Source organism: Carassius auratus, chromosome 36, assembly GCF_003368295.1.
Source record: "Carassius auratus strain Wakin chromosome 36, ASM336829v1, whole genome shotgun sequence".
Lineage (NCBI taxonomy): Eukaryota > Metazoa > Chordata > Actinopteri > Cypriniformes > Cyprinidae > Carassius > Carassius auratus.
The window spans coordinates 15,730,635-15,748,478 of record NC_039278.1 but is presented as its reverse complement, the minus strand read 5'-3'; the positions used below and the strand labels follow the sequence as shown (position 1 = coordinate 15,748,478).

Below are 17,844 nucleotides of genomic sequence, written 5' to 3'. Positions count from 1 at the left end.
GAACATTCAGCTGATTTATTAATTGATCATCAACTTTGGTACTTTGACACTTCAGAGAACGCAAGGTAAAATAATAACATATTTCTCTCATTCAACCACTCTTTGTTTAAATATAAAAACACACTTGCATCTGGTTTTCCAGTAACATTTGGATAATTAGCATAAAATTGTCACTCATATATGACTTTGTAGTCATAAAAGTCTAAGTTGCACTTTCTCTGAAAGTTTGCATAATTTTCACAATTAGTAGTGTGTGTTTTCATTAGAATCACATTCACGTGCAGATTTGGGTTTGAGCTTATAAAATGATTCACGAAAATGATTTATAATCAAAATTAAGTCTAAACAGCAGCATTATATGTACAGTCTTCGAATATATCTGATCATTTCAGTGCAAAACGCAAAACATTAGTAGAAGCAAAACTGTGCTTATCAATAATCTCACACATATTCTGTCCTCCTGCGTGGAGATTGTTCTGGACGAGTTCTGTTTAGCGCTATAGATTGGTGAAGCGAACATGTTTCGTCTTGCAAAACCAAGCATGAAGTAACCAGCAAGAAACCAGCCACCAAATGCAACCCCCCTGCCGTCCAGCCAAAGAAAAGCGCATCTCCGAACTCCCAGCGAGGAACCACGTTCGGCACGCTCTCATCGAAGAACCGTAGGACTGTCAGATGTGCCACATACGAGACGGGCACAAGACCGAGGACGCCCGTGACGACGCTGAAGATCCCCCCAAGCATCTTCAAGGTCCTTTTGGTTTCAAAGTTCTCCGTGCGTCTGCAGCTGTTCACCAGGTAGATGCCCGGGATGGCAAATAACAGACTGATTAAACCAGTCACCAGCGTGGTGCACATCAGGATTCGGGCCAGACGGATGTCCGACGGGAGACCCAGCAGACTATCATACGGCCGGCACTCAGTCACCCCGAGATCCTGAACCACACAGGTTTCCCACAGTCCCAGCTGGAAGCTCTCAGTGGGCAGGAGCTCAGTGGAGAGCGTGAGCCAACGCGGCAACATGAGGGTGACCAGAGAACACAAGCCAGCGGTCAGCGAGAAAAACACACCCAGCAGCTCCAGAGTCCATAATCCAGAGTCCATGACCACAGCTCTCCTCCTCCTCTCGCTCTACTAGTCAGTACACAGCTCTGACAGCTGCATTAGTGAAAGCGAGTGATCCCGGGACGGGTGGGCAGAAGCTCTGGTCTCTCTCGGAACACAGTGACGCAAACAACAGCAGCATTCACGCACGCCGGGCGCTCGCAAACACGCGCACGTTTATGGCGCGTCCTCCGCTTTTGGCACGAAACACGCGCCATACTCATTAAGCGATAGTTCGATTCATGGCACACGCTCGCTTTCCTAATTCACGGTGCTGCTTGTACTGTTTCTTGAAAACTGAACAGTTTAAAAAGGAAAATTGCAGATCTGTTTGTCTCTGTAAATCTGGATATAAAACAATTTCAGCTCTCGCTTTTCAGCAGCGCACGATTAATTAGGCTTTATGTGATTTTCCTGAGAGGGACATTGAAAAGCTATTTAAACCAGGAAATGAATCGTTATGATGTATAGAGTATAAACATTAATCGCCAATGTTTCTACAATATCAAATGTAAACAGATTGGAACGCAGCTCAGCCAATCAGAATCAAGGAGCGGAACTTTCTGTTTTAAAGTTCGTTTAATATATGCGAGGCTTTGGCCAATGAGATCTCACTGTGGGCGGGGCTACTTAGCATAAAACTGACCAGCGTTATATGTTAACCAGTTATTTAATTTGACAATGTTTTTATATATATATATATATATATATATATATATATATATATATATATATATATATATATATATATATATATATATATATATATATATATAAATTTAATTTTATATATTATTAGTAAGTATGATTTTTTTGGTAGCACTTTACTATAATGTTTAATTTGTTAATGTTAGTTCACTGTATTACCATGAACAAAACTTACACAGCATTAATTAAACTATTCACGTGATCTCAATACATTATTAAAAGCTAAAGTTGTATCTGTGAATTAACATGAACATGGTCATTTTTATTATCTTAGATTAACAAAGGTTGATAAATGCTGTAAAAAAAATATTGTTCATTGTTAGTTAATGCTTTAACATGTAGTTATTTATTTTATTTTTTTTAAGAAATGAAACTTTTATTCAGCACAGATGCATTAAATTGATGAAAAGTGACAGTAAAGACATTTAAAATGTAGCAATTTCTATTTCAAATAAATGCTGTTCTTTTGAACATTCTGTTCATCTTTGAATCCTGAATGATAAAATGTATCACAGTTTACACAGAAATATTGTGCAACTGTTTTCAACATTGATAATAATCAGAAATGTTTTTTGAGCAGTATATCATCATATTATTCTGATTTCTGAAGATCATGTGACACTAAAGACTGAAGGAATGATGCTGAAAATACAGCGTAGCATCACAGAAATAAATTATAGTTTAAAGTATAATCACATGGAAAACAGCTGAGTTAAATTCTAAAAATATTGTAACATTTTATACTGTATTTTTAATAAAATAAATGCAGCTTTGCTGAGCATAAGAGACTTCTTTCATTCAAAATTCTTCCCCCCAAAGTGTATGTACTTCATTTATAGGAATATATTAGAATGTGTCCTGTTTTATTTATTTAATTAAAAAAAATATGACTAGTACTATGATTAACAGACAAATGTCATTCAGCATAAAAATCAATAAAAATAAAAAAATCAAGAATCGTTAGTACAGCTTTAAAATACTAATCCATTCTCATTTGAAATCATTGGCTTTTATCCTTCAAACTACCATGTTTAATAATTTAAAATACAATCAAATTCAGTTTGCTTTGATATATTTTATAAAACTTTATAAAATAGTTTACATAAATATCTCTTACACTGAATGACAATTCAGACATTAGAGACTTTCCTTGCATTTAATATGCTTTCTGTGTATATAAAATCACTTCTGTAAATTTAATTTAATGCTGATTTAAAATTGATTTGACCTGTTTAAATGTAGTCTGGTTTTACACATAAATGGAGTAGACTTCATTTTAACAAGTCAAATAAGGCAAACGGATGTGATAAGAAAGAGGACTGTGTCTAATCAGCTAATCAGAGGTTTGGTTAAACGTCTGATGACTAAAACCTCTTCTCTCTGTCTCACGTCAGACGTTTGCTGGGAATCATTACTAAGAAGGATGTTCTGAGACACAGGATGGCACAAATGATGAGCCAGGATCCCCAATCCATCATGTTTAACTAGGCTTCACTCTCTGATCTGTTAGTAAATGCACTAAAGTGTGACCAAAAGCAGACGGCGTGAAGATAAACTGTTTTTTTACTGCTGTCATGTTTATAATTTACATGCATTACTGTCAGTAGTGATAACAATGTGCATTATTTTATACGATTTAATTAAAATAAAACATTTTCAAAAAGTACAATTAAAATAATATACAGATCAAAAAAGGGTTTTGGTTTGAAATATGAATAATAAATTATGACGTATTATTGTTGTATTTCATTAGATTTAATTCTTTAATTCATTAAATATTTTTAGAAAGTACAATAAAAAAATTTAACAACTCAAAAGATAGATCTTGAAAGACAGTGGATTATTTTTTCTATAGAAAAAGAATAATGGCATATTATTTCATTAAATTATTAGATATAATTCTTTAATTCGTAAAATATTTATATTTAGCTCTTTGAAAACAACAGACAGCTTAATAATTAATAAATTATGATGTATTATTATATAATTTATTTAGATATTATTCTTTAATTCATAAAATATTTTTAGAAAGTACAATAAAAAATTCTAAAAATAAATATTGTAAGATGCTGAGTTAATTTTTAAATGAAACGTATTATTAAATGGCATATTATTGCTTATTTTATTAGATATATTTCTTTAATTCATGAAATATTTTTATGAAGCACTTTGAAAATGGTAAACAGCTCAAAAGATAAAACTTAAAAAGACAGTAAGTAAATTTTTTGTATAAATTATTAATATTTAGTAATGATGTATTTTTGCATTATTTTATTAAATTATATTCTTTATTTCATGAAATAATTTCAGAAACTACGATGAAAAATACATATGGTTTCAAAGATAAAACTTAGAAAACTCTCTCTTCACAGGAAAAACTATTACAAATTAAAAAATTGAGAACTGTAACACTATAAATAAATGTGCATATATTTAAGTTTTCAAAGCAGAAGACTGATGAAGTACCAAAATATCAAATATAAGTGAGCATAATCTGCTACTGTGTTTCTGTTTACAGTAACTTTTACACGTCACAGTTCAACACAAATGTATCAGATCTGCTTTTTCCATTCACAAATACTTAAAGTGTAAAAAGCTTCTTCAAACAGTAATTTGCTCAAAAAGTATACGGAAAATGATAAACATTTCATGCTACGTTGTTGTCACATGACCTCACTAGATGAGTTTGTTTCTTCATCAGATTTGGAGAAAATCAGCATACTTGCTCTCCAATGGATGTGAATGGGTGCCGTCAGAAACAGCTGATAAAAACATCACAATAATCCATAAAGTAATCCAGTCCATCAGTTAACATCTGGAAAAGACAGAAGCTGAAACAAATCCAGCATTCAGACGCTAATTAAGAGTCTATAATCTATAATAACACTTCCTACAGTGAAAAAGTGATCTGGTCTGAATCAGGAGAGAAATCTGCGCAGTCCAAAACAGCTCAAAACAAACATGTGGCTGGATTTTAACATCAAAAGATGCACTTTTTCACTGGAGGAAGTGTTATTATGGATTATGGACTTGTATTTTAGCAAGTTTTGGCTTGAGAATGAGCACATTTCCAGCATTTTTGGCTGAACCAATTCCTTTAACTTTCAGTAGTTGATCAAATAAGTGGAAACGCAGATGTTAATGGTGGCTGGTGTTGGTTCTCGGTCATTAGTCAAGTAGTAGGTGATCTCTAAAGAGGAATGGAGACGATGGTCGGCAGAGGGCCGATGGGAGGAGGGTTGTATTTCTCCACACGCATTAACCTGCGCAGAATATCGTCCCGATCTTTCGGCCAGCTGTAGACGTGCGTGTTTTGCAGCCAGGTGGGAACGTAACACTGAGAACGAGAAGAAATTATATTGGCATTTTGCTTCATTAATCATGATTCTATGGTTCAGTGCATTGCTCTGTGAGGTGTAGAGAATATCGGACTCGTTGAACCCGTTCAGAGCTGTGACAAGTTCACAAACATGCTTTGATTCGCTGAAATGCTTAAGGGTAAACTGCAGCGTGCTGAACTTCACAAACCTTTTTAGCCCCCGGGAACAGAATAGGAATGAACCTGTAGTTCCTGCAACCGTTCTGAATGAATTCACTCTGCAGCTGATGGAGGAAATAAAACAGATCAACAGCATCACAAATGTGTTTTTACACTAGAATTTAACAAACGGAACCAGAGCAACTTAACCGAACCCTCGCAATTATATTATTATGCTTGTATTGACTATGCAATCCCAGAATGCAATGTGTTTAATGATTATTTTAATGCATTTAATATTAAAATATTGCATTGTCACACTAAACTTTATTGGAATCAGCAATAATAATATTGATCATTATGTATTTTAATTCTGCATTTGTGTGTGCAATGCTTTTTATGCTTATTAAAATATCATATGCATGCTCATGCTTAACTCTATTGGAATTAGCAAAAGTATTATTAATAATAAAAACAATATTACTATTAATTATGATTATTGTTATTATGGCATATTATATTTCTGTGTGCATTGTATTTTTTATTCTAATTACACATTTTACACATTGCATATTCATGCTAATCTATATTGGAAATAAAAAAAGTATTATTAGTATTTGTAGTATTCATTAAAATAATACACGTAATAATAATAATTATTATTATTTTAATGCATTCAATAAATGTTTGTAAAAAGGTATTTTGATTCTTACTAAAATATCAGATGGCATGTACATGCTAAACTCTATTGGGATTAGTAAAAGTATTATTTTTATTATTAATTATTATTTATTATTAATAATACACGATATGATTATTATTTTAATGCATTACAATGTTTTTGTGTTCGATGCATTTTTAAACTTATTAAATTATCACATTGCATGCTCATATTAAAGTTATTTAAATCATTTAATCTATTCAGTATTTCCTAAACTAAACTGGGATAAGCAAAATAATTAAAAATAATAATAATAATAATAGTAGTTTGGTTTATTTTGGGACCTGTTTGTGGATGTACACGGTGTTTGAGGTCCTCTCGTCGCCCTCCACGCTGATATTCATGCCTGATATGGTCTCGTAATACCTCAGGCTGATGATGATGATGATCAGGTAATCTTTCTACAGGGAGAGAGAGAGAGAGAGAGAGAGATGCTGTAACTGTTGCTGTTCAGATTATGATAATGACATCACTTCCTGTCTCTGCGTGTTTACCTCATTGAGATATCGCTCCATGCAGTCAATCTTACTGATGCTGTTCAGCTGCTGCTCGAAAACATCAATCTGTGCACGAAGACGCAAGAATCAATCCAAACCCACAAAACTACATTGAAATCAAACCCAAAAGTATAAAATGATGGCTTTACATGCGTGTCAAAGCCGTTGTTCCTCAGCAAAGACACGAACTTAATGATCTCCTTCAAGTGCTCTTCACTGTCGGCTTCATACGTGACAAAAACTTTCCCTGTGTGGAGAAAAAACACGCGACGCGTGTAAAAAGAGGTCAAACCGTCTCAAAACGAAACATGTGCTACATATAAAAACTTTGCACTCTATTCTTTCCGTTGCATGAAAGGACCTTATAATAATTATTATCCAGAAATGAACGACGGGTTTAATTAAATGAAATCCATCACAGCTGGATTTAAATAAAACTATCAATTAATGGAATTACATTCAGATCTAAGCACATAGAATAAAGTTTCCTTACATGTTTTTATTTATTTTCTTGCAACGTAGCACATTACAACCAATCACAGGTATGTCTGTTGAGATTATGAACGCAATGTTCAGATTAGAGGTTAATTTCACAGCTTCTGATACAGATTATGGTTTATAAAGATATAAAACATGTATATCTTTCATACAAAAATGCATCGATTTTCAACAGGTGAGGCACTTTTTATGATGGATGGATGCACTTTATTGGACTTCTTTTGGACTTTTTACACCCATTCACTGCTATTAAAAGCTCGGAAGAGCCAGGACATTTTTTTTATATAACTCAGATCGTATTCGTCTAAAAGAGAGGATAAATTGAGGGTGAGTAAATCACGGGGTTATTTTCATTTTTGGGTGAACTATCCCTTTAATGGAAACATTTATTTCCGGCGATGTTATCTATGTTACTGAATGTCGTGTTGACATGTGGACAGGAAGTAGTACTCACTCTGTTCCTGTGGCAGGTGTGTGACACACTGACTGGCCTGTCTGGAGTTCACAGATGCATTTCCACTGAAGACACAGTACATGAGCAGATCATAGATTACTAAAACATTAGCAAGCTTTATTTTTTTCAGCATAAATGGCTCTTTCTTTTCCAGATTGACTCTGATTTGAACGACAAAGGTCTTTTGTTTCTGGACCATGTGAGAGTCAGTGTTGTAATTTGACGTTACGAGACTCACTTTTCAGAGAAGCGTGTGTCCATGTGTCTGTACTGCGTCAGGCCTGTGAAATAAATAAAAAATGCTGATTCAGAATATAAAATAAGCACATATAGGCCAGCAGTGATTCTGAGAGACTGTGGTTGAGTTTGAACTCTTACGAGTAGATTGTGTCTCACCTGCAGGCTGAGATCCAGGCTGTTTTTGTACATAAATATTTGTGCTTAAATCAGAATTAGTGTGTTTAGATGCCTTGCATCAGATCTGGTAATGTCAAGTGACCAAACGCAACAGGACAATTTGTCACGTGCAAATGCAAATTATAGTTATTTTGTGTTGGTTTTGTCCCTTTTTATGTACTTGGACAACTTGCACTTTCGGTTTAAGATCTTTTTTTGTTCGAAAAATACATTTTATGTTATTGAAGCATGTTTTTTTATTCTTTTTATTAAATTTTCTTTCATTTCAATTTTCTTTTTTTTTTCTTTTTTGTAAACCATCCAGAAATCGAAATGTTTATTTAAATATTAAATATTATATATTATTTAAATAATCTATAAACTTTTTTTTTTAATTAAATTATAATTTTTCGTCTATCTGAAGTACACTAGTGTTCAAAGGTTTGGGGTCAGTAATATTTGTCATGGTTTTTTTTTAAAAGTCTCTTTTACTCATCAAAGCTGGACTTATTTGATAATAAAACACAGCAAAAATGATAAAATATTATTATCATTTAAAACAGCTGTTTTCTATGTGAATCACTGTTAAAATATAATTTATTTCTGTGATGCTGTGCTGAATTTTCAGCATCTTCACTCCAGTCTTCAGTGTCACATGATCTTCAGAAATCATTAAAATATACTGATTTACTGCTCAAGAAACATTTCAGAATATTTTCAATGTTGAAAACAGTCGTGCTGCTTCATATTTCTGTGGAAACTGTGATACAATACATTTTTCAAGATTCACAGATGAATAGAAAGTTCAAAAGAACAGCATTTATACATGGTGAACGGAACATTTCAGTCGGAACATTGTTTAAACGTTGTTACTAATTTTAGAATGTTCAGAGAATGTAACATCGCCTAACTTTTCCAATGGAATGTTCCCTTAACACTCATATAACACACACACAAATGTTTTTTTTTTTTTTTATCAGAATGTTCTCTGAACATAACGTTTTCATGACGTTAGAATTAAAAAAAAAAAAAATGTAATCATCCCAATCCCAAATGTTTGATCGTGACACACCTGAGGGTCTGTAGGGCGGCTGATGTCCGGCTCTGGAGCTGCAGTGATGGAGGGGAATCATGTGAGGCGGCGGGGGGCACGGCGGCCGCAGGTAAGTCTCAGGGTACGAGGGGTGGTGGTACATGCTCGCTGATGGAGAAAACGAGCGCAGGGATCTAGGATACTCCAGACTCTCCAGACTCGGACTACAGCTGCCTGGAAGAGAGTGCGGCCTGCTGGACAAAAACGAGCCGTCCTCTGAAAGCACGTGGTACATGGCAGACGGGAGGAAGGAGGGCAGGCTGTGGGGTGAACCCGCCCTGACGGGACCGTCCCAGCTGGGGAAGGGTGTCTGATGGGTGTAGAACGCAGACAGAGAGGGCTGAGTGTAGCTCACGGTGTGATGCTGCTCCATCCGTGGAAGATGTTGGATGGTTGTGGAACAGTTGTGAAGGTCTGACTCAAACTCTTCACTCCTGGTTTCGTCATTCTCCTCGGGACAGTTTAGAGACGTGTACTGATCGCTGCCGTGGGCCATGTGGGTTGGATATCTAAACAAAAGAAGAAAAGCAGCACACTCGTTTCTTCAGATTGGTACAGAGACCCTACAGGGACATTGATGTCATATCGGGATCTTCTAAAAAACTTGGAAATCATACAGTGTGGGAGAAATACTACATCTGAGTGATTCACAGGGGAACATTATCCCAGCTAACACACAAAGTCCTGAACAAACAAACTCATCAGTCATCTTTAATGGAACGCCTGTCTAATGTTTTTTAAACGTTGTTACGTTGTTACAGAATACTAAAGTTTGCAAAACAGCATTACAGTGCTTACAGCATATTTTATTCACTAGAAAGTTTTGTTAGAGAACACACACATGCAATACTTTTAAGAGAGAATGCCAAAATGTAGAGTTCACCTGCAAAACTTTACACTCTTCTGAGAAACTAAGCGTTCGATTGATAAACTTAAGTGTTAGAGATTATATGAGATGGGAGGGAAGAATAATGCTTTTGTGAGCCAATGCAAACTTTCTCGGGTCTTTGCATGAGAATGCAAAGCTTTTCTTGGTAACTCGACAGTATTGCGAGTAAATGCAGCGTTTTTTTGTGATAACTCAATACTTTAGCCAGAGAAACTCAACCAAACATGCTCCACTTTCACTCGCAACAACAGTTCGGTGAGCACAATAACACACCCTATCATAGCAGCTCATATGACTCGTGCATTATATTAAAAATACATCTGTGGCCGGTTGCATAAACTCTTTTTTTTTTTTTTATCAGTTGCAAAAATAATCTAATCTGAATTGAAAAGTAAGACTGGTTAACACCTTGGATAACTGCTATGTTTATTCATCTGACCCCTAAAATAGTTTTGGGTGGAGAATTTTGTCCTAGTTGCAACATGACACTCACCTTCAATGCTTTTGTTGTAAATGACCTAAATGTGAACAAAATAACATTTCCTTTCCTTTTAGCTCCTTCAGTCTATAGACTACACCTGACATGTTTGTAGGCTATAACAGAGCATGTCTACAGTTGTCGTTACCTATAATGCTGCTCATAGTGCAATTATTTTATTGTTCAGTCTGAGAGCATGTTTGTACATGCCTTGTTTTCATCTTCACCGGCTGACAGAAACCAAGAAGACTTCTGAAATCTGTCAGTGACCAGATGACGGCGTAAGAAAGAGGTCAGCGCTGTTTTCTGCCGGGGAACATCCACCCATGCAGCGTCCTTAAATAGGACACAGTGCATTATGACTCTTTATCTCAGCGTGTCGAATTTATGCAGCCTGTGCAAAACTGCAGACCACAACTGAGACATCATGCCATGCAAGCAGTTACATAAAACACTTTACCTTTATGCATTTAAATACAGATATTGTGTTTGAGCATTTAAGAAATGTAATGAAGCAATGGCTCATCAGTTTTCAATGCAAATATAAGCCAACAAGTCAAGTGAAAAGAAAAGAGCAGTTAAACACTTGGCATCTGGTTAAGATGAAAGATACGCTTTATATCTGATAACCTGATTAAAACGTTTCCTGACTTGCTTGAGAAAGAAACCAAGCATATACATATATAATAATAATAATAATAATAATATATATATATATATATATATATATATATATATATATAGGATTGAATTAATGTATTCAGGAATTAAATATACATTTGCAATGACAAAATATTTAAGCAATTTTTATAATCAAAATTAAGTTAAAAAGTGGACATTCAGGTAAATTGAGACACTTTTTACCATTGACACGACTAAGAAAAATATCATTATTTAACCTGAATTTATCTAATCTAATGCATTTATATATTTCATAAATATTCATATATATATATATATATATATATATATATATATATATATATATATATATATATATATATATATATATATGTATATATATATATATATATATATATATATATATATATATATATAATTCAAAAAATATATATTTTTTTTTAAAGTATAAGAAGTGCAAAATTTAAATACTTCAAACACACACATTTAAACCTGTTTACATATTTGAACTAATTTAAAAATAAAATAAAATCCTATTTCCCGCTGACTGAAGACAGAGCCTCACCTGATCTCTGAGTCAGTCACTTCAGGAAGTCAAAAGGACATCTCGATTCTTCTTTTCTCACTTTCTCACAGCGATTTCTATAGTTTAGACTGCTATAAGGCGTACTTCAGTAATAGTTTAATGCGTGTCCGTTCGGTGTCCAGCGTCATGTTGTCCAGTGCGTCTCGGTTCGTGTGTCGCAGGAGGAACCTGATGATTATATGATGAGAGGAGGAGGAGTAACACTCAACACACGAACACAGGGTGAACTGGTTCAGGGCTAAAAAACATCACATGCCAGATAACAACAGTGTTTTGCTTTCGATGCCATTAAGCTCTAAACGTCCAGTTTCTAATTGTTTTAAAACTCGAACGTTCGCATTTTTGTGTACATAGTAAGGGAATGTTACTTTTGAATGTTCTCTGAACGTTCTAAAACAAATAGCATAGTAACATTTCAAACTAAACTAAATGTACATCTGCGAGACGTATTTAAGAGCATTTGCTCATCTGCAATACGTCTGTAGCCTACATCCAGATGTCAAAGAGATGTTCAGAAGATGTCTGTGATTAAAAATGCATGTAAAACTGACATCTTACAGACGTTTGTACTACACAGCAGATCTTTAATAGACATCTTGCAGACGTTTTCATTCTGAATAAAGACCAGACAAATTTGAACGAAATCTTGTAAAGTTACTGCAATAACATTTATTCATAACTTTTGAACCTTGCCAGAACGTAAGTGGTTTCATTCTTTTTGGTTGACTTATAAATTATTTTTTAATTTCCCTGATAGCACACATTAATAATAATAATTCCTTACATTTATTATAGCGTTTTTCTAAGCAAAACGCTTTTAGTGCTTAGAAAAGCGCAACATAAATAGCTTATATATATATCTCTTTGAGTTGAGTTGAGTTGATCAGACAGGCGCTTCCGTCGTGCGCATGCGCAGTGTCACTTTCATGTTTTGAGCCGCACAATGTGCGGAGATCTCTGCCGTTTCCTTCCAAAAATGAACTGACGATCAACCCACAAGAAACGGTTTCCATGTAGCGAGTTTAGAGAGACATGCCAGGTACGTTAGTTCTCGAAAGAGCATTTCCTCGAGCTTATCACTAGTTGTGTTCTGACTCAGCTTGTTGTGGCTGGGCTTTGCGTGCGCTGTCAATGAAAATAGTTTGCGCATGCAGTAAAACTCAACGGAATACATTCTTACAGTCATGCATGCAACTAAGCAAACATTAAATCAGCTGCATCATTAACAATATCCATATCGATCATTGTTTATTGAGTTGCATGGATTTTATTCATTGTAATGCCTTCATTTTTGCTTACTGATGTGAAACGAAAGTTAGACGTAGTCAGTCTAGATTGGGATGGTAGATTTGGTTTACCAGTTGATATAAGTGTGTGCAATGCACAAGCAACTAGAAAGAGATGAGAAAATATGATTTCAAATAATTAAATGCTGTACTGATTGAAATACCATACTATAATTATGTCATGGTAGGGTTTCTATGCATGCATGGAAAAACCAAGGTACTTTTTTAGTGATGTAGAGATATGCAAATTTAATATTCAAATAGTGAAAAATAGCTAATCAGTATTAAAACAAAACCGACACGTTTTCACTGGCAGATTTCCACACTTTTAAAATCGCAAACAAGTAAAATAAAAATAAGAAAAAATACACTTGTATACTTGTATTATAATAGCAGTTTGAGTCGCAGGAAAATTTATATTGCTTTAACAATGTTTTCAGATATCTAAATGCAGTGTGCAAATGTTTTGCAGTGTTATTTTGGGCTGTAAATAAATGCATATAAAGCTTTTATATTTTAACATTTTATATTTTTAAACAAAGTGATCATTCAGTTTTTGTAAGAGACTTATAAAAGTTGATCTGTGAAAGATGCAACACATATTAATACTTTAATTTGCATTGCAGGACTTAAAGTGATGGACTGAAAGAGTTTCCTTGCAGAAGGATGCTCTGTTGATTACAATATCGTTCGATTAACATCCATTCAGGATTTCTGTTTTTGGATTAACGAGGATTGGAGAAATGTAGCATTGCATCACTTGCTCAGCAGTGAATGGGTGCCGTCAGAATGAGAGTCAAAACAGCTGATAAAAACATCACAATAATCCATAAATCATCCACATCACTCCAGTCCAACAGTTAATGTCTTGAGAAGACAAAAACTGAAACATATCCAGCATTAAGAGTCTATAATCCATAATAACACTTTCTCCAGTGAAAAAGTGTTCTGGTCTGAATCAGGAGAGAAATCTGCACAGATCAAGCAGCGTTTAAACAGCTCTATACAAATCTGTGACTGGATCTTAAGCACTTTTTCAATGGATTTCAGACTCTTAATGTTGGACGTGTTTTATCTTTTGTCTTCTCCAGATGTTCACTGATGGGCTGGAGTGATGTGGATTATTGTGATGTTTTTATCCGACTCTCATTCTGACGGCACCCATTCACTGCTGGGCATCCGTTGATGAGACACTGATGCAATGCTACATTTCTCCAAACCTGATGAAGAAACAAACTCATCCTGATCTTGGATGACCTGGGGGTGAGTAATTTTGAAATGTTCATGTGTGGGGGAGCTATTCCTTTAAATAGAAGCTGAGGAGAGATTGTGTAAAAAACTGCCCATTCTTTCTGTTTCTTAAGTCATTTTGTTCATTCATGATTCAGATCTCATGGCGCAAACTCTAAAGATTTTTAGGCCTTTTCTATAAGTGTGCGACTAGTTCCAGGTTTGTTGAATATCATCACCACAGATCTTTTAGTTATCACTGAAATGCTTTATGTTGTCGCAGTGGAAACAGTTGTTATCATTTCAGGAAGAGACACTCTTGGTTTTTACCAAAGCTTGCGTTTTAAGTGGAAACGGATTTATAATTTCACAGAACTGCATTTTCGGTTGACATTAAATTGGTTTGAGAAGTCACTCAATATCAATCTAATTTTCTTCTCATCAGTTTTACTGTGATTTACCTTCGGCTTTATTTAAGTTCTAGATCAGTTTGACTACAGTGTTTTTCATCGATCTGTCAGATAATTGTCAATTTTCTACAAGGTTAATTTAGAGTTATTTAAATGCAATTCTATAGTAGTATAAAAATAATACTAAATACAAGTATTATTAATAATAGATTAACCGAAATATTTATTATTATTTTGAGCAAGTTTTATATTTTCATTTTAGTTTTTGGAATTTTGTTATCTGCCTTTGTTATTTTTTATTATATTTTTTTATATATATATTTCAGTTTAGCTTTCATTTTTATTTCGGTTTTCATCTAATATTTGTTTTATTTTACTGCAGCTTTATTTCAATTACTGAAAATGCGTTTGCATTTTTTTTTAATTAGGCTATTGTTTATATATTATTATTATTTAAAAAAATTATTTAGCTTTCATTTCAGTTTCAGTTTTAATTTTAGTTCCTCAAATTAAACTATTTTCAGCTTTAAGTTTCAGTATTTGTTTTACTTTATTGCAGCTATATTTCAATTACTGAAAATTATTTTTTATCAGTTTTCTGAGATTTTGAAGGCGATTCATGAAGCTTAATATTGCAATGTCTTTCATTTTTAACACATGGACCTGTCTGTCTCATCATAGAGCATTTGAGGGAGATTTTTGTAGCTTAAATCATATTTAAATCTGTAAATGAATCTTTATCCATTCAAGAACAGATTCAGATTTTACTGGCCCAACACAGTAAGAACCAACTGCTTTAATCAAACTATTTTAATAGATTATGCTTAAAACAACAATTGGATCTTAAAACTAACAAAGAAAAGAAAAATGTTTTTAAGAAAAAATATTAAGAAGACTGTCATCGCAACTGTAAAATAACAATTACATGATTTGGGAAAAATTTTAATTGCAATAAAAAAATAGGTTAATAATAAAATAAATATGTTTATAGGGCTGCACAATTTGGATATGTCTATAAAGTAATAATAATAATTATTATTTTATTTACTAAATTAGTGTATAAAAAATTATAAAAAAATAAAGATAGAAACTTCTATACTTCACTGTGAAATAAAAAATAAAAAATAAAGTAATAAAATTATGCTGTTAGAAGTGTAAAGTTACAATACACGAAGCTTACAAATGATTTGTGTTGCTTGTTTTGATGAAATCAATTTTGTTTCATTTAAAAAATTAAAGACATAAATGTATGAACAGAAATAGAATAAGTTATGGCTGCACAGTTATATTGCACAAAATAAAATGTTGAGATTAAAATAATTACAATTAAAGCAATACAATTGTTGATTATATTTTGTATTTTTAAAAACACATTTTAAATTAATTAAATAATCAACTAAAGTAAAATCGATGGATCTTTTAAGTGAAGTGAAGAATTTGTGCTCTGCATTTAACCCATCCGGAGTGCACACACACAGAGCAGTGATAACACACACACACACACACTGTGAACACACACCCGGAGCTGTGCCATTAGGCCACGACTTCCCCATGTATACAATATATACAACATTCACATCGGTGGAGATTTTTCATACAATAACTGCGTCTTGAGGATAGTGCCATTGAATTATTTGATAATAAAATTATATCATTTTTTGTAATATACAGCTTTCAATTGATGATAATTTGCGCAAACTGTAAGAACCAACAGTTATGCATTATCATATTTATGTTAATACGTTATCCAATTCCTGAATTTTCATAATGATATTAAATATTTAATAATATTATAGTGCCAAATTACATATTAGACGACTCACTTTATAGACGACTACATGTACTACTCGTTGTTGACGAATCTCTACAAATGCGAAGCACCTCTCAATACATACCTTTTGAAATTCTATTTATCTTTCAGTAACAAAGTTGCAGGTTCCAAAAATTGCACCATAGCCTAAACCTAAAGTTCAGGTGATGCGGATTGTGTTGGTTAGGTGTCAGCAGGGCTGTTCTCACTATACGTTCATTGAACCGCCCATTCCACCCCCAGACAAGGAAGGTTAGCATGTAGCAATCTTCCTAATGGTTTCATAGAGCGCTGCTGCTCTTCACCACGACGGTGACTGTGAAGAAACACAAACACTGCCTTTCAGCTCAAATATTGTGATTTTCTGATTCAACACCTTTCTGTGCCACATAATATGTGACCATTTTCAACAAACTGACCCCATTTTTCTGGATATTTGACGATAAACACAGTTTAGTGGATAATACCCACAATCCTTTGCAGCTTGGATTTGCGTACACAGTCGGACATGAAGAAAAAATGCTTTCAGTGCCGTTTTGAGTTGTAAATGTAACTGTATATCATTTGTAATGCAAGTTATCGATATTAAAATTGAAATATCCTACTTTAAACATATTTTTATTAATGATGTAGATTTTTTTAAGGTGGCGCTGTTGGGATATATCATTACAAATGAACACTTTGTGAGTTAATATTGTAAAGTGGTTCGATCACTGACATGATGTTAAACTCACGCAGCACGCGCTCAGTCCACAGGTGAGACTCTTTACAGGCATAATTAATCAATTGTGCTTAAATCTAAAGAAAGTATGTTTATTTGCTTTATATTTGGGACCAGAGAAGCTGTTTGCTTTTGCCTTATTTCCACTCTTAATGTTTATGAACCAATATTTGACCAGGGTTATTTTACTATCTTTGATAGTTTATTTATTTATTAATATTTTCAATTGATTTAAATGCTAATATGATCTTATTTTATACATTTCTACATATATTATAAAAAAATAAAAAGCGAAAATAAAACATAAAAATACGAAAATGACAAAAGCACATAACAAAACGACTATAATGTATATATGTCGTTTTTTTCTTCATTTTATTTTGAATTATTTAAGTACATCAAGTTAAATTAAAATAAAAAATGTTTCATTGGCAGTTAGTTGAAACGAACAAAAATAAATGAAAATAAATGAAAAAAAAAAAAAAATAAATACATTAAAAAGTATTTTTAGTTTTTAGTATGTTATTTGGTTTCAGGCAACAGAAATGTATTTTATGCTTTTGGTTTCAGTTTTAATTTACTATAAAAACCGTGACTCGCCAAATTAGTTTTCATGTAAAAATGCTATTTTTTATTTTTTATTTATTTAATTGTTTTTTGCAGAGACGGAGAACACGGTTTAAACCTTAGCAAGACTGTTCCTCACATCTGTCATCTGTGAGGAGATCCGAGCGCTCAGGTGAGAGGCTTTTGTTCTGGTCTGCTTCAGCGCAATGAGTTTGTGTTAGTGTGGTCTGTGGAGCCCTCTGCTGGTCATCTGAGTGAACTGCTGCTGCAGCGCTT

The 17,844-nt window shown here is 33.6% G+C and overlaps 2 protein-coding genes and 1 non-coding gene across 3 annotated transcripts; all 3 read right to left on the bottom strand.

Moving 5' to 3' along the window:
• On the bottom strand, window positions 1-1,538 carry LOC113055707 (putative claudin-24). Its single transcript, XM_026222097.1, has one exon. It carries the CDS (start codon window positions 1,102-1,104, stop codon window positions 442-444), a length of 663 nt encoding a protein of 220 aa, XP_026077882.1. The 5' UTR covers window positions 1,105-1,538; the 3' UTR covers window positions 1-441.
• Window positions 1,539-4,612: 3,074 nt separating this feature from the next.
• LOC113055402 (uncharacterized) lies at window positions 4,613-16,498 on the bottom strand. Its single transcript, XM_026221695.1, has 10 exons — window positions 16,366-16,498; window positions 11,524-11,712; window positions 8,929-9,458; window positions 7,699-7,741; window positions 7,461-7,525; window positions 6,658-6,755; window positions 6,506-6,574; window positions 6,296-6,412; window positions 5,341-5,415; window positions 4,613-5,149 (listed from the first exon to the last, which is right to left on the bottom strand). The coding sequence occupies exons 3-10, from the start codon at window positions 9,443-9,445 to the stop codon at window positions 5,003-5,005; spliced, it is 1,131 nt and encodes a 376-aa protein (XP_026077480.1). The 5' UTR covers window positions 9,446-9,458; window positions 11,524-11,712; window positions 16,366-16,498; the 3' UTR covers window positions 4,613-5,002.
• On the bottom strand, window positions 16,405-16,534 carry LOC113055737 (U4atac minor spliceosomal RNA). The gene has a single exon (XR_003277576.1). It is a non-coding gene; the product is annotated as a U4atac minor spliceosomal RNA (small nuclear RNA).
• Between the last annotated feature and the right edge of the window lie 1,310 nt (window positions 16,535-17,844).

Bases quoted from the DNA above. Each gene is read 5' to 3' on its own strand.
- LOC113055402 (XM_026221695.1), bottom strand. From the start codon at position 9,445: ATGGCCCACGGCAGCGATCAGTACACGTCTCTAAACTGTCCCGAGGAG. The intron at 6,413-6,505 runs GTAAACACGCAG...CTCTCCCTGTAG, and splicing joins TGGAGCGATATCTCAATGAG to AAAGATTACCTGATCATCAT. The intron at 5,150-5,340 runs GTTTGTGAAGTT...TCTCGTTCTCAG, and splicing joins TGTTCCCGGGGGCTAAAAAG to TGTTACGTTCCCACCTGGCT.
- LOC113055707 (XM_026222097.1), bottom strand. From the start codon at position 1,104: ATGGACTCTGGATTATGGACTCTGGAGCTGCTGGGTGTGTTTTTCTCG.